The following is a 27,944-nucleotide window of genomic DNA, read 5'->3' as shown; positions in this document are numbered from 1 at the left end:
AGCTCGTTATGCCCTATCCTCTGTGGATAGGGGATACCTTTACAAGAAGGCAAATCCCTTTGAGGGTTCAAACCCACTTGCCGGATCTGCAGCGAATCTCCTTGCTGCGTTTTTGCAGCGAGACTCGCTGCAGATCCCAGCCCTATTCTTTCATTAGCAGAGAAACTCTTAATGGGGAGGGCTGCAGACAAACTCGCAGCAGGGATGTACATCCCTGCTGCGACTTTGTCTGCAGCCCTCCCCATTAACCCCCCGGCCGCCGGACATTATACATTACCGGGTCCCCGTTCTTGCTTGCTTCGGGGCTCCCGGTGTCTTCACGGCCCGGCGGGGCAGCGCACTGAAGCAAGCAGGAACGGGGACCTGGTAATGTATATCCTGCCCGCCCCCCTGCAGCCCCACGATCGCCGCACGATCGCCCCCCTACGATCTGATTGGTTGCTAGGGGCAACTGAGCCAATTTCACTTTATACCATGTTTGATAAATCTCCCCCAAAAAGTTTAGAAATTTTTGCACTGTTTTGCACTAATTTCTCCATCCATGTCTAAAGCAAAATTCAGAATCTGGATAGAGAGACTGCAATTCCAAGATACTAAGATAGTGCGCTAGACTTTAAGGAATAATACCTGAAGCACTGTACCTGATGGTACATTCGCTTTAATGGATCAGTGGTGGTGCAGTCCTTTGTTTTGAACCAGCGCTGGTCTTCCCAGGAGCACCGGCCTGGCATGATGCTCTGGGAGCAGGTCCGCTGGCCCCTGGTGTGACGATCTCCCCTCCACTCTGTGATTAGAATCAATGGAGCTGCACCACAGAGGGGAGGGGGTTTAATCACACTGGGAGGGGGCGGCGGTCCTGCCCCCAGTGCTTCATGTCCGGTTGTTCCTCCCGAGAAGAGCAGTGTCTTGTATGGGAATCAGATGGCGGTTCAAAAAAAAAAAAAAAAAAAAAAAAAGACTGTGCCACCGGCATCCCTGCGCCAATCAATTAAAGTATAATACTTAAAGCAATGTACCTAAATGGTAAATTTCACTTTAGAGAAGCAACAGAGTCATGACATGCAGGGAGTGAAGCATAATTTCACCCACTACCCTGACTGTATCCCTGGAGACAGACCCAGAACTTTTGACATGATTAAGGAAGTGTAAAAAAAATACTTTAAACTAGTAATAAAACCAAAAAGAAATGTACATTCATTTTATTGCCAGCCAAACATTATAACCAATATAAACATCTGTCGATAGAAACCGTAATGTTTCAATTATAAAAAGTAGTAAAAAGTCTATCTTCCCATTCACACATACAGTAAACAAATAGAGTGCAAAGTGGCATCTGTACAGTGATTCCCTTCAGTTTTGTCAACCAGGAGTTAAAGACCGTCCCAGTCATGCCAATCCTGCCACACAACAAGCTGCCCCATATGGCTGTTTTAGTTTTAAAGTGGCATTTTGGTCCTAGTGTTGAAAATTTTTATGCTGCTGTGGTGTAGGAAAATCGAAGTACCACACACACACACACACTATATTTTTACACTAGGGCCAGAATACTCCTTTAGGTTGGCCATACATCGCTATCCATTTGGCAGACTTCTCTTTCTCCCAGTTCCTCCATACATATGCACACTCGGCTCAGCGGAGCATGTATATGCTTTAAGTGGCGAGAAGGAAAAAAGCTGCTTCCGGATTCCTTCCCTCTCATCTCCTAAACAAAAAGGGAAGTTTAAATCCAGCATGTCGGATTCTTCTCTACTCTGACTACATCTCCCATCAGGGTGGAGTTGGGAGGCCCCGTTCACATTAGATGTTCAACCATATTGGGTCAGTGTCCAACATCTCACAGTACAATCTAAAAATATATATAAATCCCAAAGGTTAGTTAAAAGAAGTTTTGTGCCTTTTTTGCCCCATGGGTATAGATGGGTAGGGCTTTCTGTTCCACAATAAAATAAGTGAATGGCACGTGCCTGCAGATGCCAATGTTATATACAAGTCTTAGTTTAACAAAAAAAAAAAAAAAAAAGTCACAGGTGGTATTTGGCAGACGTTGCTCCCTGAGGTATTGCAGTATGTCAGTAGGATCACATATCACGCCATAGGTGTCCAGGTAGGCCATGTTGATGGTATCTTGTCCGGTTTCCTTAGCAGAAGGAAAGCAGGTGGAAGCTGTGAAATATGAGGTAGATCACTGATGTGGCCATGTTAGTCAATTTGCAAGTCGGGAAGATCTCCATTGGAAACTATTTTTTCCTGTAGGGTAAAAACAGAGGGAAAAAAAAATTAATTGTTTGTATACAAAATGTTTTTCTACTTGATGAGATCACTATGAAAATGCCTTGTTGTGCTGCTGCGGATTCTTTCCTTCCTATTCACATAGCACCTTACAAACCCAGTGCATCAGTAACCCCTACCATGTATAGCAATGTATTGTGTAAATCTTCCCTTAGCACAGCACCAGCCTGCTTAGCGCAGTGCACTTTCTCCAGCACTATGTCATGGTATAGCAGTAAGGACTGACAACTTAGGGAAAGGACAACTAAGGTTCTGTGTATCACTAGCAAACCGCCCGGATCTGGCCCAGACTCACGAACAGGAGAAAATGAGAAATGCACAGATGAGCAAACCTCAAGCACACTTGGGTTTGTCCGAACCAAAGTGTGCTGCATTTGATTACTGGCTGAAGAAGTTAGATGCCGCCCTAGTGAGTCCTGGAAAACATGCATACAACCTATTGCCTAACGCTGTATCCATGTTTTCCTGGCAGCCTTAGGGCTGCATCCGACTTCTTCAGTCACTGGTAATCAAATGCCGCACGTGCTTGAGGTTCCCTCATTTCTACCATGCCCATGGAGGGGACTCTAAGCAGCTAAATCACTAAAAATCACATTGTCACCACTCTAAAGGGTTAATCTAACAAAACCAGGCAGGTTTATAAAGCTCTTTTGGAACAATAGGTATAATTTAAAGGGGTATTCCACTCAGTTAACATTTAGGGTGCCTTCACACCTACCGGATTCAACCCCATTCTTTTCTATAGAGCACATACTCGCAGCGGGGATTGACATACTGCTTTGAGTAGGTGCTTTAAGCCCCTGTTGCCCGCAGCAGAGATCATACATTACCTGCTCTGGCAACGCGGCTGCATGTCAGGCTCCCGGCTCGGGTCCCACTCAGCCAATTAGTGGTGCTAATTGGCTGAGAGAGATCGATGGGAGCCTGACATGCAGCTGCGTCGCCAGAGCAGGTAATGTATGATCTCGGCAGCGTGGCTGCGAGCTACAGGCGGCAGGGCTGCGGGCAACCGGGGGTTAAAGCACATACTCAAAGCAGGATGTCAATCCCGCTGCGAGAAAATGAATAGAAATTAATGGGACTGGATCCGCAGCGGATCTCACTGCTAATCCGCAGCATGAGATCTGCTGAGGATCTGGTAGGTGTGAAGGCACCCTTAATATGTTGCTGCCCAGACGCAGAACATAACAGGCTATTTTTACCTCTCCACGCTTCCCTGGTGTCCTCCAACAACATCTTCGCTCCTCGGCTGAATGATGCCGCTTCCACTTCCAAGACGGACTTGTCTCAGCCAATCACATCCACGCGCCTCAGTCAGTGATTGGCTGAGGAGTCCATCTCAGAAGCGGAGGCGGGATAGTTTAGCCGGGGAGCGAAGATGTAAAACACCTGGGGAGCGTGGAGAGGCAAGAATAGCCTGGGCAGCAATATATTCAAAGTTACAGGAGAAGTCCAGTGAAAAGGGAAAAAAAAAAAAAAAAAAAAGCAGAAAGGCAGGGGTGTGTGGGAAAATAATTAACAAAGTATACTTTTTTTTTTTAATTTTTTGCACACTTTTGTGTCCTCAGCAAACGGACAAATCTTACCTAACAAATAGAGAAAGATTGGTAGGTAGCAGTGGCTGCTGAAGTTGAAAAAAGTACCAAGGCTATGTGGAAAACATGGATACAGTCATTGGCTGTATCCATGTTTTCCAGACAACCTTTCAGCAGCCCCAGCTAATCAAATACCGAACGTTCAGGTTTGGATGGACTCGAACCCGAACCCGGTTCGCTCATCTCTACTAACAAACCTTCTCCTGTCACTATCCTTTTTTATATTAAACTTTCTTTATTATTTTTCCCCCAAAGAAAACAGATTACACATATATCTCCACATATAAACATACACCTATAAATCATTATAAATATAAAAGTGTAGAAATGTACCTTAAATAACTGTCTTCCCATCCCCTTCCCATCCCCTTCCCCCCCCCCCTCCCCCTATATACTTACCAGTCCTGGTGCCCCGTAGCGCCGCTCCCAGGTCAAACCGACAGCCACCAGCTGCAACGTCCCATACCTGAGTGAGCGAAAGCCCGCTCACTGACTGGCTGAGCGTTATCGCTCAGCCGGGCTGTGACGTTGCAGCTGGGAGAGCCCAGTATGTGTCGTACCCAGATTCCAGACGAAAAGGACATCCGGTGGCTGTCAGCGAGACCAGAAGCCGCGCTATGGAGGCACAGGGATGGGTAAGTTAAGTTCCTGCACCCTCCTGCCTGCTTGGTTTGAATTTCACTGGACTTCTCTTAATTCTGAGTGGAATACCCTTTTAAGATTGTGTCAATTAGATACAAGTGGATAAAAAAATAATTCTTATATGGCAGGGTTAGCATCATCAAAACATTTCCGGAATTTACAAAAACTTAAGTCACACAGACATGTCAAAATTTTTAGTCAGTGCCGAGAACCTCACCAATCTCCAGTTATAGCTGGTAGAAGCATTATAAGTCTATGGAGCCTGAATCCTACAATGACACAGAGTCTGGGAGTGAAAAATGCTGCTGCTTGCTTCTCCCGATCATGAGGGGGGTCCCAGCGCTGACAAAAACTTTTGACATGGTCGAGTACACACACAGCTTAGATTTAAAAAAAAATACAAAAAACAAAAACAAATACAGCTGACATTTCCTTTCTAAAATCAGACTCCCCTCCTCCAGACTGTGCTGTCCTGCTCTGTGGTAAGGCTGTCCATAAGATGGCCGACATGGAGGAGCATGGGATTATGCCCCACCTCCAAAGGCATATACAGGCTCAGTGGTATACACTAAGGCGGGGCATGGTTACATGCTTCTCCATGTCAGCCATCTCATGAACAGACTCACCACAGAGCAGGGCAGTACAACCTGGAGGAGGAGAGTCTGATTTTAGCTCTATGGGGTATACAGGGAGCTGCTGTCAGTATATACAGTGAGTACACTGACTAATACTATACACTGAGCAATTTTACTATAGATTTGCCAACCTCTTTAATGGAATAATTGAATGGATATTGTCTGTACTAAACAATTCCTTTAAGAAGAGTAGCCATAAGAAAAAAATCTGAGAAATTACCCAGCCTCCTTGCTGCTGCAGCCAGGGAACAAACATGTCCATATACTGGAGACTGTAGCCCATCAGTGTGTGTACGGTATGGCTGTTAATCCCGGCCACTTTCCTGGTCAGTTCCATAGTCAGGGCGATTTTTGTCAGTTCTGGGCTCACACTTGTGCCCACTTCATTCTTCTCTACCTCGGCCCCGCTAGTAAAGACCTCTGCAAGACGGAAGAAGCTGCCGTAGGACATCCTGCTGAGGGTATTCCTGAGGAAGGGATCCTTACTGATCTGGTGGGCGGAAATCAAATCAGTCAGTAAAATTATGTAACGGGCAATAAAACTACAAAGCCAGTCTTTTAAGTAAAGAAAAAAGTTAAATATACTGTTTTTTATTGCATTTAGATTCACAGGGTGAACAATGGTGATGGTAATGGATGTGTGGTGTGACTGCAGCTTCCATTCATGGGCCTGTTTACTATATGACGGCTTTTCCTTTACCCCCCCGGGCTCAGCTTCATTCACATGCATACTGCTCTAACAGGCACTTGACTTCTCTTCCAGCCACCCCCAGTGTCCCATTCATTCAGTCCATTAGTATTCCCCCATGTGAATTAGAAATGTAAATTCCTTATATGCTTTACAATGTAGAACTCACAAAGCAACTGGAAAAGTTTTCCCAATTTCCATTACAACAGAACATCCACTTAGCCCGAATGGATAAATCACTGCAAGCAGAACCAAAGACTTATATCTGTCCATGTAGATGAGCGATAAATCTAATATGTGCGGGGGACCTCCCAGCTGTTCTCGATGGCAGATGTTGGCTTTGTTCTGCTGAGAGCAAACACGCCTGCAGATATGAGTGTGTAAGTCTATAGGGAGATAACTGGCATCTGGATGAATAGGGCTTAAAGGGGTATTCTCAACTACAAAAGTTCTCTGATCCACATGGGATAAAAAGCTGGAGTCCAATTGCTGGGATCACCACTGATTAATGTGGACAAAACTGTCCCCAATATGAAGCTGCTGAAAGCCCGCCATAGAGACAGTTGGCGGGTTCAACCTAAGCTATATAGACACCTTTTCTCCTGTTAACCATCTTTTTGGGTATACCCTTTACCAAAAGTATATAGTGAAAAAAAATAATAATAATAATTATATATATATATATATATATATATATATATATATATATATATATATATATATATATATATATATATATATATATACATATATACACTGTGGATGTAAAGGGAGCAAATCTATTGTGGACAATGATTATTCAGATCATCAGAGTAAAAAAAGCAAAGGAATAGCCAGCACGCCACTCACACTTGTTGAAACTGTGCAGCTTGCACGCTGCTGTGGATAACAGACAAAAATAGAAAATTGCTGCAGCAAACTGCAAGTGTCAGGACAATTTTTTTTTTAAAATAAAAAATGAGGTTCTTAGCAAGCTATTTAATCAATTGGAATGTACCAATGTCACCACTTTAAGGCGACCCCCCCTCAAAAAAAAGTTGGACCCTATACTTAGCTAACAGCCTCTCTCAGACTATAAGACTAGAAAACTGGGCATACAGGATCAACTAAACTCTGTGTAAAACACCCACAGGAGCTGGGTGGAGTGCATGGCTGAGAGGAGGTAGCCATACACCACACATGTGCACAAAAAGCGAACCAATAGCCAGCACCCCACTCACACTTGTTGACTTGGGGTCACCTTAACATGGTAAGTTGGTACATTCTATTTGATCAGATGATTTTCTAAGAAACTTATTTTTTATTTAAATTTTTTTATTGTATGTACGCAGGTGGGGGTATGTGCAGTGAGTCCTGACACCTGCAGCAGCATTTTTCTATTTTTGTCTATGACAGGACGGGTCCTATTTCAAATAGTCGGTCGCCTGCCTCGCTATTCCACTTAGCGATGCGCGGTGGGGGACCGATGATTTTAGATCTGGCCCTAAATAAACGATCAAACGATGACCCGATCGGCTAATCATTTTCTCTATTCCACCTAGCGATATTCGGGCAGATTATCGCTCCCGTGGAATAGGCCCCTAAGTCAGCGGTCACCTTTTCATTGATAACCCCGGCCTGTTCCTGCAGCAGCGCCACCAGCTTCCGTATGATTTCATCCTTGTCCTCAGTGGCCGGCCTCTTCTCAGGCATCACATTATTGTTGTCTGCAAATTGTAGAAAAGCACAAATTCAGACGTTTAGGGGTACAATATAAGCAAATACATATTACATCTAGATTATGTAACCGAATATATAATAAATAAATATATATATATATATATTATATACACACACACACACATACACTCACCGGCCACTTTATTAGGTACACCTGTCCCAACTGCACGTTACCACTTAATTTCTAATCAGCCAATCACATGGCAGCAACTCAGTGCATTTAGGCATGTAGACATGTCAAGACAATCTCCTGCAGTTCAAACCGAGCATCAGTATGGGGAAGAAAGGTGATTTGAGTGCCTTTGAACGTGGCATGGTTGTTGGTGCCAGAAGGGCTGGTCTGAGTATTTCAGAAACTGCTGATCTACTGGGACTTTCACGCACAACCATCTCTAGGGTTTACAGAGAATGGTTTGGGATGTGGTGGAACGGGAGATTCGCATCATGGATGTGCAGCAGACAAATCTGCAGCAACTGTGTGATGCCATCATGTCAATATGGACCAAAATCTCTGAGGAATGCTTCCAGCCCCTTGTTGAATCTATGCCACGAAGAATTGAGGCAGTTCTGAAGGCAAAAGGGGGTCCAACCCATTACTAGCATGGTGTACCTAATAAAGTGGCCGGTGAGTGTGTGTATATATATAACCAGTGTATACAAAAGGAACAACTCTTCAAATGGACCTCGTTCTACAGCTCCTATTCTTTATTCTCCAGGGTTTCACCCTGCAAACCTAACATACAAGTGGTGTGCTCCTATGTACTGTGTTTAGTACAAGCTTGGACATATGGATGCACACAGCTATGTCTTTGTGGGCTGTGTCTGTGTTCAGGCCACAAGTTTTATATCATTGCCCTGATGCAACTTTGCAGAAGAAACAAGTAGTGGGTCAAAGCAATGGTCATCCTTGCAATTCACAAGATTCTGCCAGGAACAAGCTGGAAATCTATCAGACTAGTCATATATGTACGGACTGAGCATAGAAAAAGAGACAAAAGTTGGTGAATATTACACAGGAAGAAACAAAAATCTCACCTATAGGACATCTAATTTCTGGAGCAGCGGGAATCTTCGGGGGCTTGGATGCTGGAGCAGCGGGAATCTTCAGGGGCTCCTGGGGACTCTTCAGCTTCTTGTGTCTGATTAATGTCTCCAGCTTCTTTGCAGCCAATGAGTAAATCTCAGAGTTTTCAAGCTTCCCTGCTAATACAAAAAATATACAATTGTGAAAGATCCTATATTGGGCCTATAAAGGGACCAACTAACCTCCAAGGTGTATTCTAGAAAAAGGTGTGTCAGCCACGTCTTTCTCTTTTTTTTTTTTTTTTTTTTAGCAATAAAGCAGCATTCGCATTGTATGCCCCAACAGGCATATACAAGAGACAACCCTAGTGAACTTTATAAGCCACCAGGTCTCCGGGCCTGAGATCACCAAGTAAAGATGGCCATAAACCTTCAAGAACTGACAGCCAAATGATCGTCCGGCTGTCAGTTATGTCTTCCGCTCGTCCTCCACACACAGGAATGTTCGGCACAGCTGAGCGTTCCTGTGTTCTCTATAGAGAGGGGTAAGCTGTAGAGAGTGCTCTCGCTGCGACTTAACACTTTCTGAATAAAGTGGTGGGACATAATTTTCCTGACCCCTATCGCCACCGACATTATCTGTCAGTGGTTGTGTGGGGCGGGCCAGTACACCTTAGATTGCCAGCCAAATCCACCATTTGCAGTGGGTTCAGCCCTCTAAAGTGTAAGGTGTATAGGGACCTTAAAGGGGAACTATCAGCAGGATCTGAGGATTATAGATCCCCGCTAAAAACTGTACACAGGAAATACTTTAAAATGCGGGCTCAGCCAACCACTAGTAGTCACAATCGCAATGCATGGCTGAAGGGGCACGTCCAGCTAATTCTTATGTGTTAGCACAGGACCAGAAAGCAGAGTTTATCAGGATCGGTGAGCATCAGTACTGCAGCAGCAGCGGGGGATAAGTGTAATGCTTATTTTATTTTTCTTGAAGCCCTTTTACATGGGCATATGACATTGTTTATTGGTGTTCGTCTAATGAACCTTTGGCTCTCCAAAGCTACAATTTTCATCATGCCTAGATAGACAAAGTTTTAGCTGTCCAAGCATGATGGGAGTTGTAGTTTTCCAATCCCTGTTTTGCATGGGTCAATCAACTGAAGGCCAATTTCATCATCGTCAGCCACATATCCTGTTTACCCAGGATGACGTGCGACCGATAATGATGATTTGTAAAATCTGAGCTGCCATCTCGTCTTTGTCTACAGCCAACAGGAAAATTCAGGGCAAAGATTTAAGAAGAATGGATAAGCAATAACACATTCATACCAGTGTCCCCAACAAGGATAGGCTGGTCTTCATAGCATGGTTTCACAGGCAGAGAGTCAGGCCTGACAGGGTTGGAGTCCGTGTCCACAGAATGGTCCTTGTGTGTTTTCTTCTTAAGCAATTTTTTAAAGGAGAAGGAGGAGTGACTCACTTTCTTTGGTGTTCCATTTGGCAAGTGCTTCTCGTGGGAGTGCGTTTCGTATGGCCCCTCTTCCGTTAAAGAAAGTGTAGAGGACGCCACAGTGCAGGCAAGTAAGGGGTTAGGAGACTTGGGGCGTTTTAAGGAACTCGCTTTGGCCGCCCCTTTCCCATGGTCATCTAGTACAGCCTCAATGGAGTCCCTGGATTTACTGTGAGTACTCCCGTTCCTTTCCTTTGGTGTCACCGCCTTCTCTTTGGTCTGACTGTTTCTTCTCAGCAGTTTTTTGATGTTCGTCTTGAAATCGTGTTTCTTCTCTTCCACCCGATTGATCTCCTCGTGCAGAGAATTCCAGGTACCATTAAGCCCTGAGGTCGACTGCTCTCCGAATGTCGGGCTCCTGCTCCTTTCATCTTTTTCAGGTTCTTTGCTTTTCTTTCGATCTGACTTTTTAGTTTTCTTTGCAAACAGTTCTTTACCGTCCTCATGACTCGCCCTTAGAAGAGAGAGGAAAAACAACAAAGTACAGTACACATTATAGGATTTATTAGATGGCTGATCCAGTTTGTTAAAGGGCACTGATCTCTGTAAACGAATGCCGATCACAAAGCCTTCACGAGGCAGCAGGGCCGCACCCGCTGGACTGCTCATAGAGCTCTTTACTGCTACCAGCCATAGGTTTTACCTGCCTGTTTGACCAATAATAGTTCACCCCATCTAGTTACCCCAACAGCTTTTGCTTTCCCTAAAGAAAACTGCAGAACTGGGAGATTTCTTATGCAATATTCAGTTGTTCCTATTATTAAAGGGGTTGTCCAGCAAAAATCTTTTTCTTTCAAATCAACTGGTGTCAAAAAGTTATAAAGATTTGTAATTTACTTCTTTTTAAGAAATCTCAAGTCTTCCCATACTTATTAGCTACTGTATGCCCTGCAGGAAAGGTTTTCTTTTCAGCCTCACATAGTACTCTCTGCTGACATCTCTGGCCGAGACAGGAACTGCCCAGAGCAGCAGCAAATCCCCACAGAAAACCTCTTCTGCTCTGGACAGTTCCTGTCTCGGCCAGAGAGGTCAGCAGAGAGCACTGTGTTTGGGTATGTGCACACTACGGAACCCGGGCGGATCACTCAACGTGGATTTTGCAGCTCGCCCCACGCGCATCTCCGCCTGTGCCTCAGACTCAATCTTTTGGTCAGGGAGATTCCGCCATCTGCCCGAAGAATGAACCCGTTCATTTTTCGGACAGACGCCAGAATCTGCCTGACCATAGAATGGAGTCTATGGCACAGGCGGCGAGTGAGGCGGGAGTGTGTGGGGGCGAGCATCGGAATTCGCCCCAAGTCCTCCGCGTGTTTTCCTCAGTGTGCACATACCCTCAGACTGGAAAGAAAACATTTCCAGCAGGACATACAGCAGCTGATAAGTATGGGAAGACTTGAGATTTTTAAATAGAAGTAAATTACAAATCTGTATAACTTTGACACCAGTTGAAATGAAAGAAGAAGATTTTTGCTGGACAAGCCCTTTAAATTCCCCCATCAGGCATTTCATTACAATATACTTCCTTAAGGGTAGCTTTAACAGATCTGCAGCAGATTTGACTACATGAATAAACACAGCATCAAATCCGCTGCGGATCCGCAGCAGAAAATCCACTGTGATACGGTACGTGTGAAGCTACCCTAAAAGTTATTAGAGACCACTAGAGGACGTACCTGTGGATATACTTCTTAGGGTCATGATATGCGCGCCCCACGTGTCCTAGATGTCGTCCCTCGTCTTGACTCAAAGATCTTTTCAGAAAGGCTTCCAAGACGCATTTAGTTTCCGCTTTCACCTTTATCAGGCTGAGGTCGTCATTTGTGGGGTTGGCGACTGTGTCCATTCCACATCACTGCTCTGAAATACAAGGGACATAGGTAAGTCTGTCACTTCAAAAACTTTTTTTTTTGTTTTTATACAAAAGTCCTTTGATCAGTCAGGGTCTTGGTGTTCACACCCCCACTGAGATAGAATGATATAGGAGAAGCCAGGGCTTAGCTCTTCTCTCCCCAGATAGAGGTCAGTCCTATGGGACCTCACTGATCCTGATGAAAGGGCTGCAGCAATGTTTCTCCCTGCACGACGCCACTCTCTGTAATGCAGCTCACCTTATTCACTTGGATTGTAGTGTTGTGTACACAGCAGATGGTCGGAAGCCCCATCATTTTATATAGTCCCACTGATCATAAGTGATGTCATATCCTGGTCATATACCATTATCTATGGGAATACCCCTTTAAACTTGCTCAATACCATCCAGACTTCTCCTGACACCACAGATAAGGTACCTTGGGACTTCCCCCTAGTACAGGGTAAGATGTCATTGCCGTACACTAACTCACTGTACACAGATCCCGTCTTAGCACAAGGATTGACTTCCTTTATAATCTATAGGGTGTAACCTGAAGATGACAGCTAATAGTTTTGCATAGCAATCTTCGATTACACAGCATCACAAGGAAGTGTTTTCTGAGAGGGCAGAGTATCACTAAGTAATAGACTTATTACACACCATTGTGGACACCAGAAAAAACTCCGGTTACAAAGCCTTTTTGGGTAAATGAGGATGGAGCAGAGGACGTCATGAGCTTTCTATCTATGATGGAGACATATGACAAGCTCGTAATATATACTTGCTATTTCTAAATATAGGATTTTTTTTTTTTAATAAAAGTACAGGATTTGAGGATTTCTTACAATGTTGACCTCCTGACTCTAAGGACTCATTTACATGTCAGTATTTTTCAATATACTGAATCCTTTGCAACCCATTCATTTCTATGGCGCTGTTCATACATAGTGTAAATTTGCAGATCCAAAACGCAAAAAAAAAAATTGGACAGGTTGTAATGGGAGTACACAACTGCGGTGCGGACACTCCAATAGAAGTCTATGGGAAAGGGCAAAATGTGCGGAGGGCTCATTGCAATCTGCAAAGCCATCCACAAGCCGCAGTTTTGTGACATCACCAAGCTCATTTTTGCCTTCCCATGTTTTTTTTTTTAGAAGTACACCTTTAATTTTCCACAAAATACGGAGCACACTACACACTGGAAGACAATAATAAGGTGCATGTTCATATGCTGTTAAAAACATCAGCTGTTGACACGTTTGCACATCTCCTATATTGGCCGCAGGGATGTTATTTTATTTCTATTTGGACTGTGGGCACCTTTGGGTGTGCCTGCAATCCAATTATCCATAGCCCTCTGCAGTGTACAGCTGTGAGCACGGCCATACATTGTGTGCACCTAGGGTTAACTACGGCCACTGTTCACCGAACTAAGGCCATAGAAAATTCATGGCAAACAGCCGTAGTGCATGCTGTGTGTGAACTAATATTCAGTGTCCTATTAGAATGTTGCTTATAAAATATATTGATGAGCAAAACTTATATAAAACTCCAATCAAAACTAAATTCTCATTTTTTAAAAGATTTTTTTTAAAGCTGGAATCGGAGTCGGACATTTTTTACAACTCTGACTCCAGCCAAAACTAGTGCTTACTCGACTCCACAGCCCTGGTAACCACAACACATAGGACTGCATAGGAGCTGTATACAGAAAATAGATATTTCTACTCAGATTTCTACCCTTCTTTAAAGACACTTTAGAGCAGAACTGAATGAAAAATGGAAAAATGTCAATAACCCTTCTTTCTGGTCCTAGTACAGGAATGTCACTGGTCTGCATTCTGTGCACAGAGCAAATTCCAGGAAAAAGTCTAAAAATGGTAAAGTTTGCATAATGGGTGCAGAGCGGGTATTGTTTGTACATGGCTCCTGGGGGTTACAGACCGAAACTCTGACCTATCCTAAATGCCACGACTTCTATAATACATAGTATACTAGCACACAAGATTGTGGACCCTTCCTTTTCTCTGATGACAACAGAAGCCCAGGGCCTGTGCCAGTTCTTATGGACCAACAAATGTACTCATGTATGAGATGTAAATAATGTCAGACTGTTTTCTCCGAACTGACGCTACCTTTCTACGTGGTCTGTTATTAGAGTTCTGCTCTATCTCAAAAATAGGAATGAGCTGCAATACCAGACACAGCCAATGTGGGGCACCTTTTCTTTTTCATTTCTTCTCATACAACCCTTTCTAATCTTTATTCACAGGATAGGAGAAACAGAGCTGAATGCTGGGACCCCAATGATCACCAGAAGACTTCTGCCCCCGTTTGAATGGAATGGTGGTTAAGCATGCCCACTGCTGCCTCATTAGATCTCTATAGGACTGATAGTGATCATGCTCAGTAGATGACTGGCAGTCCCATAAAAGTAAACAGCTGAATGCATGCTCACCCATAGGGCCTCTGTTCTGGGGGGAGGGGGGTCCCAGCAGTCAGACCACCTGCCAATCAGACAATTTTGATTACAATAAAACCTTTTAAGCAGTACAGTACAGTAGCAGTCTAGCAGTACAAAAACCATGGCCACCGCCCTACTCTTGTCTCCAGTTTAGGTGCAGGTTTTGTAGCTCCTGTTGTCTCTGAAAGAAAAAACGGCCATGTTTTTGTAGCGCTGGATAACCCTTTTAAAAGGGTTATCCAGTGCTACAAAAACATGGCCGTTTTTTCTTTCAAAGGGGTTATCCAGCACTACAAAAACATGGCCACTTTTCCCCCTACTGTTGTCTCCAGTTCAGGTGTGGTTTGCAATTAAACTCCATTTACTTCAATGGAACAGAGTTTCAAAACCCCACCCAAATTGGAGACAACAGTAGGGGGAAAGTGGCCATGTTTTTGTAGCGCTGGATAACCCCTTTAAACTCGCTCCAACACTGCAGCCCTGAGGTAAAGAGCCGCACTGCTGGGTAGTAAACATGTTTTTCAAGTTCCTTGCTTTTAATCCCATTGTTCTAGATCACAGGAAGGACTCCGAATCTGTTGACTATAAAGTGAAGTTTAGCTGGAATTTCCCTTTAAGAAGTGGAGTGATTCTAGCACTGATGTTACTGCGGGTCTGAGCTTTACACAATGTAAGCAAAACAATAGGGAACTTCTGTTTGTTTCCTCGCAGTGACGGGTATGAGATATGAATTACCGAGTGCAACCTGATATTTTACTACAGGGTCACGCCTGCGTCTAAACAACCAGTCCACGCAGCATGAAGGAAGATTAGTGCAGTGCACGCCTGTATGCTGTACACTGGAGTGACATCTACCTGTAACAACAATACTAATGGTGGAGGCACTGACTAGTTACATAGCTAACATCCCGAGACATAGGGTATAAACCCACACCGTATATGCAGCGTATTTACTGCTGTGATACGCAGCAAATACCCAGCAGATTAGATCTAAATAACTGAACACAGCATCAAATCTGCACCATCAAATCTGCTGCGTATTTGCTGCGTATACGGTATGTGGGTTTGTACCCTTATACAATGTACTCTAACTACAGCACCAGGTAGGGGTTGGCACCACTTCTGCCCATTGGATGCCCAATGGCCACTCAGCCCCACGCCGCCCCCCATCTTTCGAATGACAGCTACTTTGCCTTACATAGGGGATGGGTAACCATTGGCCCTCGAGTCGTTGCAAAACTAAAATTCCCATCATTGTAGTTTTGCAACAATCCAGCGGGCCAAAGGTTCCCCATCCTTGCCATACAGCATCACTAGAAATGGAATCCCCCTAAACTTCTGCTCTTCTAGTTTGCCTTTAAAGGCGTATACACACTACGGAATCCGCTGTAGAAATCTATTCAGGCAGATTCCGCCGTCCGCTCAAAAAAGAACTGACATGTCAATTCTTTAGGCAGACAACATAATCCACCTGACCATCTGACCATAGAATGGAGCCTATGGGTCGACCAGATGTTTAGGCGGGAGCGCACACTAAATCCGCCGCAGCTTATCCATGCGGATTCCGTAGTGTGATCATGCCCTAAATGTCTGTATCCAATGGGCTGCTGTGTGGTCATCTCTCTGGATATACATGCAAGCTCAGCTCTTTGGAAAGCCCTTGTGTTCTTAATGGGGAGAAAACTGCTGTCAGACATCTCTGGTGACAGCTTAGCTCCCCGAGAACAAAAGGATTGGGCATGTAAATATCCAACTACTCAACCCTAGTCTACCCCACCTGCTGCAAGTCGGGAGACCACCTTATATTAAATTGTCAGCTGATACCATTAACACTGGTAGATTCAGCTGACGTGTGTATAGCCAGGCCTCAATGTTCTATTGGTGGGGGTGTCTGAAATCCCCCAATCTTTCCCGGTAAGGATACAATAGAAGCCTATTGTGTTGCACTATAATATGCAGATATCAGGATGTGATGAAAGTTGAGACGATCACCGTACAGGTACCGTCCACTCCCTTGTTTGCATATCCGATACTCACAATATTACAGTACAGAGTTTCAGCCATAAAATGTTTACAAGCAACAGGGCAGAGTTCACACATGGACGATACTACCCAGGAATAATGATTTCCTTCATTGTGGACTCATTGACACAAGGGCAGCCTGGGCGGAGACTGCACCAATGTTACTGTCACTTTAAAAGAAAACTTCTGACATGACACACAAACATTTCAAATGTTTTGATCGCTCTGGGTCTCCATAGACTCCATTGTTTCCACTGTCTCCATTGTCTAAGAGATTTCTTCACTGGACACAACAATAATGTCAGCAAACATCTATCTACCTCAATGACAGGTTGTGTCAAGAAACAGACAGCTCTGAGCCGTGTCACAGGGCGCCACAGAGAGATCCGCTCCGATTCTGGAAATCTGTGGTGATCCATCGCCAGTGTGATCCTCCCATAGGATCAGATCCCTCTATCACCTACAGGGGCCGTTCCATCTCATACATTCTGCCACTTTATAATAGTTCTTTATAATATATAATAGACCAGTCATTTATAATAGCCCGGTTCTTTATAATAGACCAGTCATTTATAATAGCCCGGTTCTTTATAATAGACTGGTTCTTGCTGTCAGTGAGGTTTATACCTTGTAGCGGAGACGAGGCTGAAGTTGTTTTCTTATTCGGCCAGTTTCTTATTCGGGGCTGAAGTTGGTTTCTTATTCGGCAGTTTCTTATTCAGAGGATTTTTCTTTTTCCTGTTTTAGCTATTATGCTTACAGAAAATGTATAATATTCATACCCTACCGTAAGTGAGGGGCCCTGAAAGGACTGGTGATAAAAATGGCAAAAAAGACCCCACGGTTGGCATAAAAATGGGCATGAAAGTAAAACCACAAAATTATTATTTAAAAATAAAAATGACTTTGGGCCACTGATCTCACACTGATAATACACAGAGAGGGATGCCCCGCATGACACCCAAGAGAGTCCAGCCTGGCCCAAGGTGGTTCTGGGTATAAAAACTGGCATCAAAGTGGGCACATAGCCATTTTTCATGATTTGAATAAGTAACAGCTATTTTCAAAGGGTTAAATGAGTTTGGGCCACTGATCTCACACTGATAATACACAGAGAGGGATCCCCCGCATCACATCCAACAGAGTCCAGCCTGGCCCAAAGTGGTTCTGGGTATAAAAACTGGCATCAAAGTGGGCAGATTGGCATTTTTTCCTAATTTGAATAAGTAACAGCTGTTTTCAAAGGGTTAAATGAGTTTGGGCCACTGATCTCACACTGATAATACACAGAGAGGGATCCCCCGCATCACATCCAACAGAGTCCAGCCTGGCCCAAAGTGGTTCTGGGTATAAAAACTGGCATCAAAGTGGGCAGATTGGCATTTTTTCCTAATTTGAATAAGTAACAGCTGTTTTCAAAGGGTTAAATGAGTTTGGGCCACTGATCTCACACTAATAATACACAGAGAGGGATGCCCCGCATCATACCCAAGAGAGTCCAGCCTGGCCCAAAGTGGTTCTGGGTATAAAAACTGGCATCAAAGTGGGCACATAGCCATTTTTCATGATTTGAATAAGTAACAGCTATTTTCAAAGGGTTAAATGAGTTTGGGCCACTGATCTCACACTACGTACACACAGATAGGCATGCCCCGCATCACATCCAAGAGACTCCAGCCTGGCCCAAAGTGGTTCTGGGTATAAAAACTGGCATCAAAGTGGGCACATAGCCATTTTTCATGATTTGAATAAGTAACAGGTGTTTTCAAAGGGTTAAATGAGTTTGGGCCACTGATCTCACACTGATAATACACAGAGAGGGATGCCCAGCATCACAACCAAGAGAGTCCAGCCTGGCCCAAAGTGGTTCTGGGTATAAAAACTGGCATCAAAGTGGGCACATAGCCATTTTTCATGATTTGAATAAGTAACAGGTGTTTTCAAAGGGTTAAATGAGTTTGGGCCACTGATCTCACACTACATACACACAGATAGGCATGCCCCGCATCAGATCCAAGAGAGTCCAGCCTGGCCCAAAGTGGTTCTGGGTATAAAAACTGGCATCAAAGTGGGCACAGAGCCATTTTTCCCAATTTGAATAAGTAACAGGTATTTTCAAAGGGTTAAATGAGTTTGGGCCACTGATCTCACACTGATAATACACAGAGAGGGATGCCCCGCATCACATCCAAGAGAGTCCAGCCTGGCCCAAAGTGGTTCTGGGTATAAAAACTGGCATCAAAGTGGGCAGATGGGCATTTTTCCCAATTTGAATAAGTAACAGGTATTTTCAAAGGGTTAAATGAGTTTGGGCCACTGATCTCACACTGATAATACACAGAGAGGGATGCCCCGCATCACAACCAAGAGAGTCCAGCCTGGCCCAAAGTGGTTCTGGGTATAAAATATGGCATCAAAGTGGGCAGATTGGCATTTTTTCCTAATTTGAATAAGAAACAGCTGTTTTCAAAGGGTTAAATGGGTTTGGGCCACGGATCTCACATTGATATTACACAGAGAGGGATGCCCCGCATCATACCCAAGAGAGTCCAGCCTGGCCCAAAGTGGTTCTGGGTATAAAAACTGGCATCAAAGTGGGCATATAGCCATTTTTCATGATTTGAATAAGTAACAGCTATTTTCAAAGGGTTAAATGAGTTTGGGCCACTGATCTCACACTGATAATACACAGAGAGGGATGCCCCGCATCATACCCAAGAGAGTCCAGCCTGGCCCAAAGTGGTTCTGGGTATAAAAACTGGCATCAAAGTTGGCACATAGCCATTTTTCATGATTTGAATAAGTAACAGCTATTTTCAAAGGGTTAAATGAGTTTGGGCCACTGATCTCACACTGATAATATACAGAGAGGGATGCCCCGCATCACATCCAAGAGAGTCCAGCCTGGCCCAAAGTGGTTCTGGGTATAAAAACTGGCATCAAAGTGGGCAGATTGGCATTTTTCCCAATTTGAATAAGTAACAGGTATTTTCAAAGGGTTAAATGAGTTTGGGCCACTGATCTCACACTGATAATACACAGAGAGGGATGCCCCGCATCACAACCAAGAGAGTCCAGCCTGGCCCAAAGTGGTTCTGGGTATAAAAACTGGCATCAAAGTGGGCAGATTGGCATTTTTTCCTAATTTGAATAAGTAACAGCTGTTTTCAAAGGGTTAAATGAGTTTGGGCCACTGATCTCACACTGATAATACACAGAGAGGGATGCCCAGCATCATACCCAAGAGAGTCCAGCCTGGCCCAAAGTGGTTCTGGGTATAAAAACTGGCATCAAAGTGGGCAGATTGGCATTTTTCCTAATTTGAATAAGTAACAGGTATTTTCAAAGGGTTAAATGAGTTTGGGCCACTGATCTCACATTGATAATACACAGAGAGGGATGCCCCGCATCACAACCAAGAGAGTCCAGCTTGGCCCAAAGTGGTTCTGGGTATAAAAACTGGCATCAAAGTGGGCACATAGCCATTTTTCACGATTTGAATAAGTAACAGCTATTTTCAAAGGGTTAAATGAGTTTGGGCCACTGATCTCACACTGATAATACACAGAGAGGGATGCCCCACATCACACTGATAATACACAGAGAGGGATCCCCCGCATCACACTGATAATACACAGAGAGGGATCCCCCGCATCACACTGCTAATACACAGAGAGGGATCCCCCGCATCACACTGCTAATACACAGAGAGGGATGCCCTGTGGGTCCTTACCAGACTTTGGAGCAAATGCCAAACTTTACTGAAACGGTAATGAGGATTAAGGTAAAACACATACCTTTATCCATGGTGTTTTTGGTGCAATAAGGAGCTATCAGCAGTTTAGATTAATCTAACTGGCTGACAGTTCCCCTTTAATAATGGTCATTATTTGCCCTTATTTTTACTTTGTTTAAACATAGCCTAAAGGGGTATTCCTGGAAAAATTGAAAAAAAAAGAACTAAAATTAACCCTTAACTAAAGAACTTATATATTCCTTGTTGGCTTTACTCGGAGATTGCTGGTCCAGTCACATGATGCAACCTTTCTTACAGTGATGTCCTACTTTCTTTCATCTTCTTGGGTATGGTGACGTCAGCACTTGGGGGCAAAGCCATCTCTCGTACCCAGAACGGCCTTCCTACACGTGCGCAGTGCAATCATTAGTATTGCAGCATGCATCTGCTAATCCCACTGGGTACAGGGACATCAATGCTCCCGTAATCAGGTTCTGCTGGCTACAAGGGCGGTCTTACTGGCTACAAAGGGGTCCTATATGGCTACAAGGGGACCCTGACATTGCAGGCAACACATAGGACAAATATATTTCAATGGCCCTGTTCACACATCTGTACAAGTGTTCAGGTCCACGTCCCACGCTACAAAAAAATAAAGGATAGATTATAGTGTGGACTTGGATTTGCGGCACGAATCATTGTCTTCTACATAGTGCTCCGTAAACTGCGTAGCACTGTTACTGCACATTCATAGTGCGGTCCACCATTACAGGTCCGTATTCACTGGCTGAACTATGGATGTGTGAATGAGGCCTAACATAGCCTAAAGCAGACCTGTCAGCAGAAAACATTGCTGCAGGTATTGTTATTATAGAAATGTATTCAGGGTTAGCCGAGAAACGTTTAATAAGAAGAGATGGGACAGCTAATTCTGGGATCCTGTTATGCTGACAAATGCCTCCTGAGTACTTTAGCCCTGTTTGCTTAAAGGGGTAGTGCGGCGCTAAACATTTATTCACAAAATACCCAGAACCACTTTGGGCCAGGCTGGACTCTCTTGGATGTGATGCGGGGGATCCCTCTCTGTGTATTATCAGTGTGAGATCAGTGGCCCAAACTCATTTAACCCTTTGAAAATACCTGTTACTTATTCAAATTGGGAAAAATGCCAATCTGCCCACTTTGATGCCAGTTTTTATACCCAGAACCACTTTGGGCCAGGCTGGAGTCTCCTGGATGTGATGCGGGGCATGCCTATCTGTGTGTACGTAGTGTGAGATCAGTGGCCCAAACTCATTTAACCCTTTGAAAATAGCTGTTACTTATTCAAATCATGAAAAATGGCTATGTGCCCACTTTGATGCCAGTTTTTATACCCAGAACCACTTTGGGCCAGGCTGGACTCTCTTGGATGTGATGCGGGGGATCCCTCTCTGTGTATTATCAGTGTGAGATCAGTGGCCCAAACTCATTTAACCCTTTGAAAACAGCTGTTACTTATTCAAATCATGAAAAATGGCTATGTGCCCACTTTGATGCCAGTTTTTATACCCAGAACCACTTTGGGCCAGGCTGGACTCTCTTGGATGTGATGCGGGGGATCCCTCTCTGTGTATTATCAGTGTGAGATCAGTGGCCCGAACTCATTTAACCCTTTGAAAACAGCTGTTACTTATTCAAATCATGAAAAATGGCTATGTGCCCACTTTGATGCCAGTTTTTATACCCAGAACCACTTTGGGCCAGGCTGGACTCTCTTGGTTGTGATGCGGGGCATCCCTCTCTGTGTATTATCAGTGTGAGATCAGTGGCCCAAACTCATTTAACCCTTTGAAAATACCTGTTACTTATTCAAATTGGGAAAAATGCCAATCTGCCCACTTTGATGCCAGTTTTTATACCCAGAACCACTTTGGGCCAGGCTGGACTCTCTTGGGTATGATGCGGGGCATCCCTATCTGTGTGTATGTAGTGTGAGATCAGTGGCCCAAACTCATTTAACCCTTTGAAAACAGCTGTTATTCAAATTAGGAAAAAATGCCAATCTGCCCACTTTGATGCCAGTTTTTATACCAAGAACCACTTTGGGCCAGGCTGGACTCTCTTGGATGTGATGCGGGGGATCCCTCTCTGTGTATTATCAGTGTGAGATCAGTGGCCCAAACTCATTTAACCCTTTGAAAATACCTGTTACTTATTCAAATTAGGAAAAAATGCCAATCTGCCCACTTTGATGCCAGTTTTTATACCCAGAACCACTTTGGGCCAGGCTGGACTCTCTTGGATGTGATGCGGGGAATGCCTATCTGTGTGTATGTAGTGTGAGATCAGTGGCCCAAACTCATTTAACCCTTTGAAAACAGCTGTTACTTATTCAAATCATGAAAAATGGCTATGTGCCCACTTTGATGACAGTTTTTATACCCAGAACCACTTTGGGCCAGGCTGGAATCTCTTGAATGTGATGGGGGGCATCCCTCTCTGTGTGTATGTAGTGTGAGATCAGTGGCCCAAACTCATTTAACCCTTTGAAAACAGCTGTTACTTATTCAAATTGGGAAAAATGCCAATCTGCCCACTTTGATGCCAGTTTGTATACCCAGAACCACTTTGGGCCAGGCTGGACTCTCTTGGATGTGATGCGGGGCATCCCTCTCTGTGTAATATCAATGTGAGATCAGTGGCCCAAACTCATTTAACCCTTTGAAAATAGCTGTTACTTATTCAAATCATGAAAAATGGCTATGTGCCCACTTTGATGCCAGTTTTTATACCCAGAACCACTTTGGGCCAGGCTGGACTCTCTTGGGTGTGATGCGGGGCATGCCTATCTGTGTGTATGTAGTGTGAGATCAGTGGCCCAAACTCATTTAACCCTTTGAAAACAGCTGTTATTCAAATTAGGAAAAAATGCCAATCTGCCCACTTTGATGCCAGTTTTTATACCAAGAACCACTTTGGGCCAGGCTGGACTCTCTTGGATGTGATGCGGGGGATCCCTCTCTGTGTATTATCAGTGTGAGATCAGTGGCCCAAACTCATTTAACCCTTTGAAAACAGCTGTTACTTATTCAAATTAGGAAAAAATGCCAATCTGCCCACTTTGATGACAGTTTTTATACCCAGAACCACTTTGGGCCAGGCTGGACTCTCTTGGATGTGATGCGGGGCATCCCTCTCTGTGTGTATGTAGTGTGAGATCAGTGGCCCAAACTCATTTAACCCTTTGAAAATAGCTGTTACTTATTCAAATCATGAAAAATGGCTATGTGCCCACTTTGATGCCAGTTTTTATACCCAGAACCACTTTGGGCCAGGCTGGACTCTCTTGGGTGTGATGCGGGGCATCCCTCTCTGTGTATTATCAGTGTGAGATCAGTGGCCCAAAGTCAATTTTATTTTTAAATAATAATTTTGTGGTTTTACTTTCATGCCCATTTTTATGCCAACCGTGGGATCTTTTTTGCCATTTTTATCACCGGTCCCCTCAGGGCCCCTCACTTACGGTAGGGTATGAATATTATACATTTTCTGTAAGCATAATAGCTAAAACAGGAAAAAGAAAAATCCTCTGAATAAGAAACTGCCGAATAAGAAACCAACTTCAGCCCCGAATAAGAAACTGGCCGAATAAGAAAACAACTTCAGCCTCGTGTAGCGGAGTCTGATACAATTGCATCCAGTATTATGATGTAAGATAAGAAGCCTTCAGACTGATACATTGTAGCAAACCATCAGCACAGGGCAGGGATTTGCACCAGGTTGATCAGATCTGACAGCTTGGACGGACTCTACAGTTGGTGCAAAACTACAACTCCCAGCATGCACTGGCAGCCTTCCTAAACTGACTTCTAAGACAAAACTGATTTCTAAGATAGCATATAGCAAGGCTATAATGTAATACAGGCATTTCTGGACTGACTATAAGAACTTTCATATGCTTGTCTTGCTAGTATATAAAAACGCATAACTTGCTAGTATATAAAAACGCATAACAAACCGCATCAGTGTGTACTGTGTTGAAGAGCACATCACAAGTCACGTCGGCCTGTACTCACCTGTCGCACACACAGCGGCTGCTCCGGGTACCGAGGATTGTGGACACCGGACCGTCCGCCTCCCGGATCGGGATCATCAATGAGCTGCTAAACTTCTTGGGGAGTCAGGAAAGTACAGTGCGCATGCGCGCTCAGTCCCCTCGGGGCTGGGCTCTGACGTCATGGGGAGGGAGGACTGGTGAGTGAGGTGAGGAGTTACATTACCTCAGTGTAGACGTGTGGAGGCTGTGGCGCTCTGGGTGCGGGGTGTGGCGGGACCACAAGGGCCAGCATGTCCTGACAACTGCTGGAGGGCTACTGAGTGCTCTGTGTGGGTGGACTGCCTGACAGGAAGGGCCGCGGGGTCCACACGTCCCTACAAGGGTTCATTGTCTGTAATAGAGAGAGTGCTCACAGCTCCAGCTAGAGAGTGCCCTAAAGAGTGCCAGAATGCCCTCATAACAAGAGCTCATGTATACTGTGCCAGTCACTGTGCCCCCACTGCCAATACTACTGCTCCTATATACTGTGCCAGTCATAGTGCTACTGCTCCTATATACTGTGCCAGTCACATCCCCCCACTACCAATACTACTGCTCCTATATACTGTGCCAGTCACAGCGCCTCCACTACCAATACTACTGCTCCTATATACTGTGCCAGTCACATCCCCCCACTACCAATACTACTGCTCCTATATACTGTGCCAGTCACAGTGCCCCCACTGCCAATACTACTGCTCCTATATACTGTGCCAGTCATAGTGCTACTGCTCCTATATACTGTGCCAGTCACAGCGCCTCCACTACCAATACTACTGCTCCTATATACTGTGCCAGTCATAGTGCCCTCACTGCCAATACTACTGCTCCTATATACTGTGCCAGTCACAGCGCCTCCACTACCAATACTACTGCTCCTATATACTGTGCCAGTCATAGTGCCCTCACTGCCAATACTACTGCTCCTATATACTGTGCCAGTCACATCCCCCCACTACCAATACTACTGCTCCTATATACTGTGCCAGTCACAGCGCCTCCACTACCAATACTACTGCTCCTATATACTGTGCCAGTCACAGCGCCTCCACTACCAATACTACTGCTCCTATATACTGTGCCAGTCACATCCCCCCACTACCAATACTACTGCTCCTATATACTGTGCCAGTCACATCCCCCCACTACCAATACTACTGCTCCTATATACTGTGCCAGTCACAGCGCCTCCACTACCAATACTACTGCTCCTATATACTGTGCCAGTCACAGTGCCCCCACTGCCAATACTACTGCTCCTATATACTGTGCCAGTCATAGTGCTACTGCTCCTATATACTGTGCCAGTCACAGCGCCTCCACTACCAATACTACTGCTCCTATATACTGTGCCAGTCATAGTGCCCTCACTGCCAATACTACTGCTCCTATATACTGTGCCAGTCACAGCGCCTCCACTACCAATACTACTGCTCCTATATACTGTGCCAGTCATAGTGCCCTCACTGCCAATACTACTGCTCCTATATACTGTGCCAGTCATAGTGCCCTCACTGCCAATACTACTGCTCCTATATACTGTGCCAGTCATAGTGCCCTCACTGCCAATACTACTGCTCCTATATACTGTGCCAGTCATAGTGCCCTCACTGCCAATACTACTGCTCCTATATACTGTGCCAGTCAGTGCCCCCACTGCCAATACTACTGCTCCTATATACTGTGCCTGTCACAGCGCCTCCACTACCAATACTACTGCTCCTATATACTGTGCCAGTCAGTGCCCCCACTGCCAATACTACTGCTCCTATATACTGTGCCAGTCAGTGCCCCCACTGCCAATACTACTGCTCCTATATACTGTGCCTGTCACAGTGCCCCCACTGCTCCTATATACTGTGCCAGTCATAGTGCTACTGCTCCTATATACTGTGCCAGTCACAGTGCCCTCACTGCCAATACTACTGCTCCTATATACTGTGCCAGTCACAGTGCCCTCACTGCCAATACTACTGCCCCTATATACTGTGCCAGTCACAGCACCCCACTACCAATACTACTGCTCCTATATACTGTGCCAGTCACAGCGCCTCCACTACCAATACTACTGCTCCTATATACTGTGCCAGTCACAGCACCCCACTACCAATACTACTGCTCCTATATACTGTGCCAGTCAGTGCCCCCACTGCCAATACTACTGCTCCTATATACTGTGCCAGTCAGTGCCCCCACTGCCAATACTACTGCTCCTATATACTGTGCCTGTCACAGTGCCCCCACTGCTCCTATATACTGTGCCAGTCATAGTGCTACTGCTCCTATATACTGTGCCAGTCACAGTGCCCTCACTGCCAATACTACTGCTCCTATATACTGTGCCAGTCACAGTGCCCTCACTGCCAATACTACTGCCCCTATATACTGTGCCAGTCACAGCACCCCACTACCAATACTACTGCTCCTATATACTGTGCCAGTCACAGCGCCTCCACTACCAATACTACTGCTCCTATATACTGTGCCAGTCACAGCGCCTCCACTACCAATACTACTGCTCCTATATACTGTGCCAGTCACAGTGCCCCCACTACCAATACTACTGCTCCTATATACTCTGCCAATCACAGCGCCCCCACTGCCAATACTACTGCTCCTATATACTGTGCCAGTCAAATTGCACAACAGGGGTAGTACTGCCAGTACCAGTACTCTTATGTACAATGCCAGTTAGAGAGTGCCCCCATATAACGAGTGTCAGTACTTACCATACCAATACCAGCACTCCTATATACGGTGCCATTCACAATGCCCTTTTATACATTGCCAGTACTGCCACTACCAGCGTTCCTATATACTGTGCCAGTTAGTGCCCTCAGATATTGCCAGTACCAGTGCTCCTATTTACAGTATCAGTGCTGCCATAAAAGTGCCAATACTAGCACCCCCCCATCATACTGATCATGTAAACTTCCAGTCAAAGAGATCCCAACAGTACCCAATGCACCTGTAAACTGTGCCAGTAAAAGAGTAGCCTATAAAGAGTGCCAGTACTCCTCAAACTGCAGCTGTAATACTATGCCAGCCTGAGTGCCCACAGTGTCAGTACTTAGCACAGCGCTACTCTAAACTGTCACAGAGTAGCTTATAAAAGGTACTATTATATCACCATAAACAGTGTTACTCAGAGTGCCCCAATAAACAATGCCATACAGAGTGTGCTCCCATAAACTGTCCCAATAAACAGTGCCGCACTGAGTATATTCCCATAAACAGTGCCATAGTGTGTCCCCATAAAAGAGTATCTAATCTCATTGAAAATGACAAGGGAAGGCAAGGGATCCGCAGCAAATCTGGTGGGTGTTTTTACCCTTAGGACATACTCACACAACGTTAAGACACCAGCCGTTCCGTGACCCGGCCGGTACTACAGTGATCTTTACCACCGCTGAATTTGGATGCGGACGCACACGAATTCCCTGCTGCTCACAATGGAGCATGCGGCTGCAGCCGCTCATTCCATTGTGTGAACTGACAAGGTTGTCAGTTTCTTGCGGTGCTGCTAGGGATCCTGGACGAAGTGTATACCATGGGGGAATAAATTCACCTGGTTCGGAGCAGACGTAGCGATGCGCCAATATATGCGACTTAAAAAAAAAATTGCGCAGTTAATTTAGCTAAAAAAAAATTCTGGCGCACTTTCGATTTAACATAAATATAATTCAAATGG

General features: G+C 44.8%; 1 protein-coding gene across 1 annotated transcript; it reads right to left on the bottom strand.

Annotated features, from left to right (window-relative positions):
- Positions 1–1,515: 1,515 nt before the first annotated feature.
- On the bottom strand, positions 1,516–24,367 carry BCL2L12 (BCL2 like 12). The gene is made up of 7 exons (XM_069946695.1): positions 24,234–24,367; positions 11,775–11,958; positions 9,921–10,555; positions 8,604–8,768; positions 7,446–7,555; positions 5,382–5,651; positions 1,516–2,247 (listed from the first exon to the last, which is right to left on the bottom strand). The coding sequence occupies exons 2-7, from the start codon at positions 11,942–11,944 to the stop codon at positions 2,200–2,202; spliced, it is 1,398 nt and encodes a 465-aa protein (XP_069802796.1). The 5' UTR covers positions 11,945–11,958; positions 24,234–24,367; the 3' UTR covers positions 1,516–2,199.
- Between the last annotated feature and the right edge of the window lie 3,577 nt (positions 24,368–27,944).

Source organism: Dendropsophus ebraccatus, chromosome 12 (genome assembly GCF_027789765.1).
Source record: "Dendropsophus ebraccatus isolate aDenEbr1 chromosome 12, aDenEbr1.pat, whole genome shotgun sequence".
NCBI lineage: Eukaryota > Metazoa > Chordata > Amphibia > Anura > Hylidae > Dendropsophus > Dendropsophus ebraccatus.
This window is presented reverse-complemented; position numbering and strand designations above follow the sequence as displayed.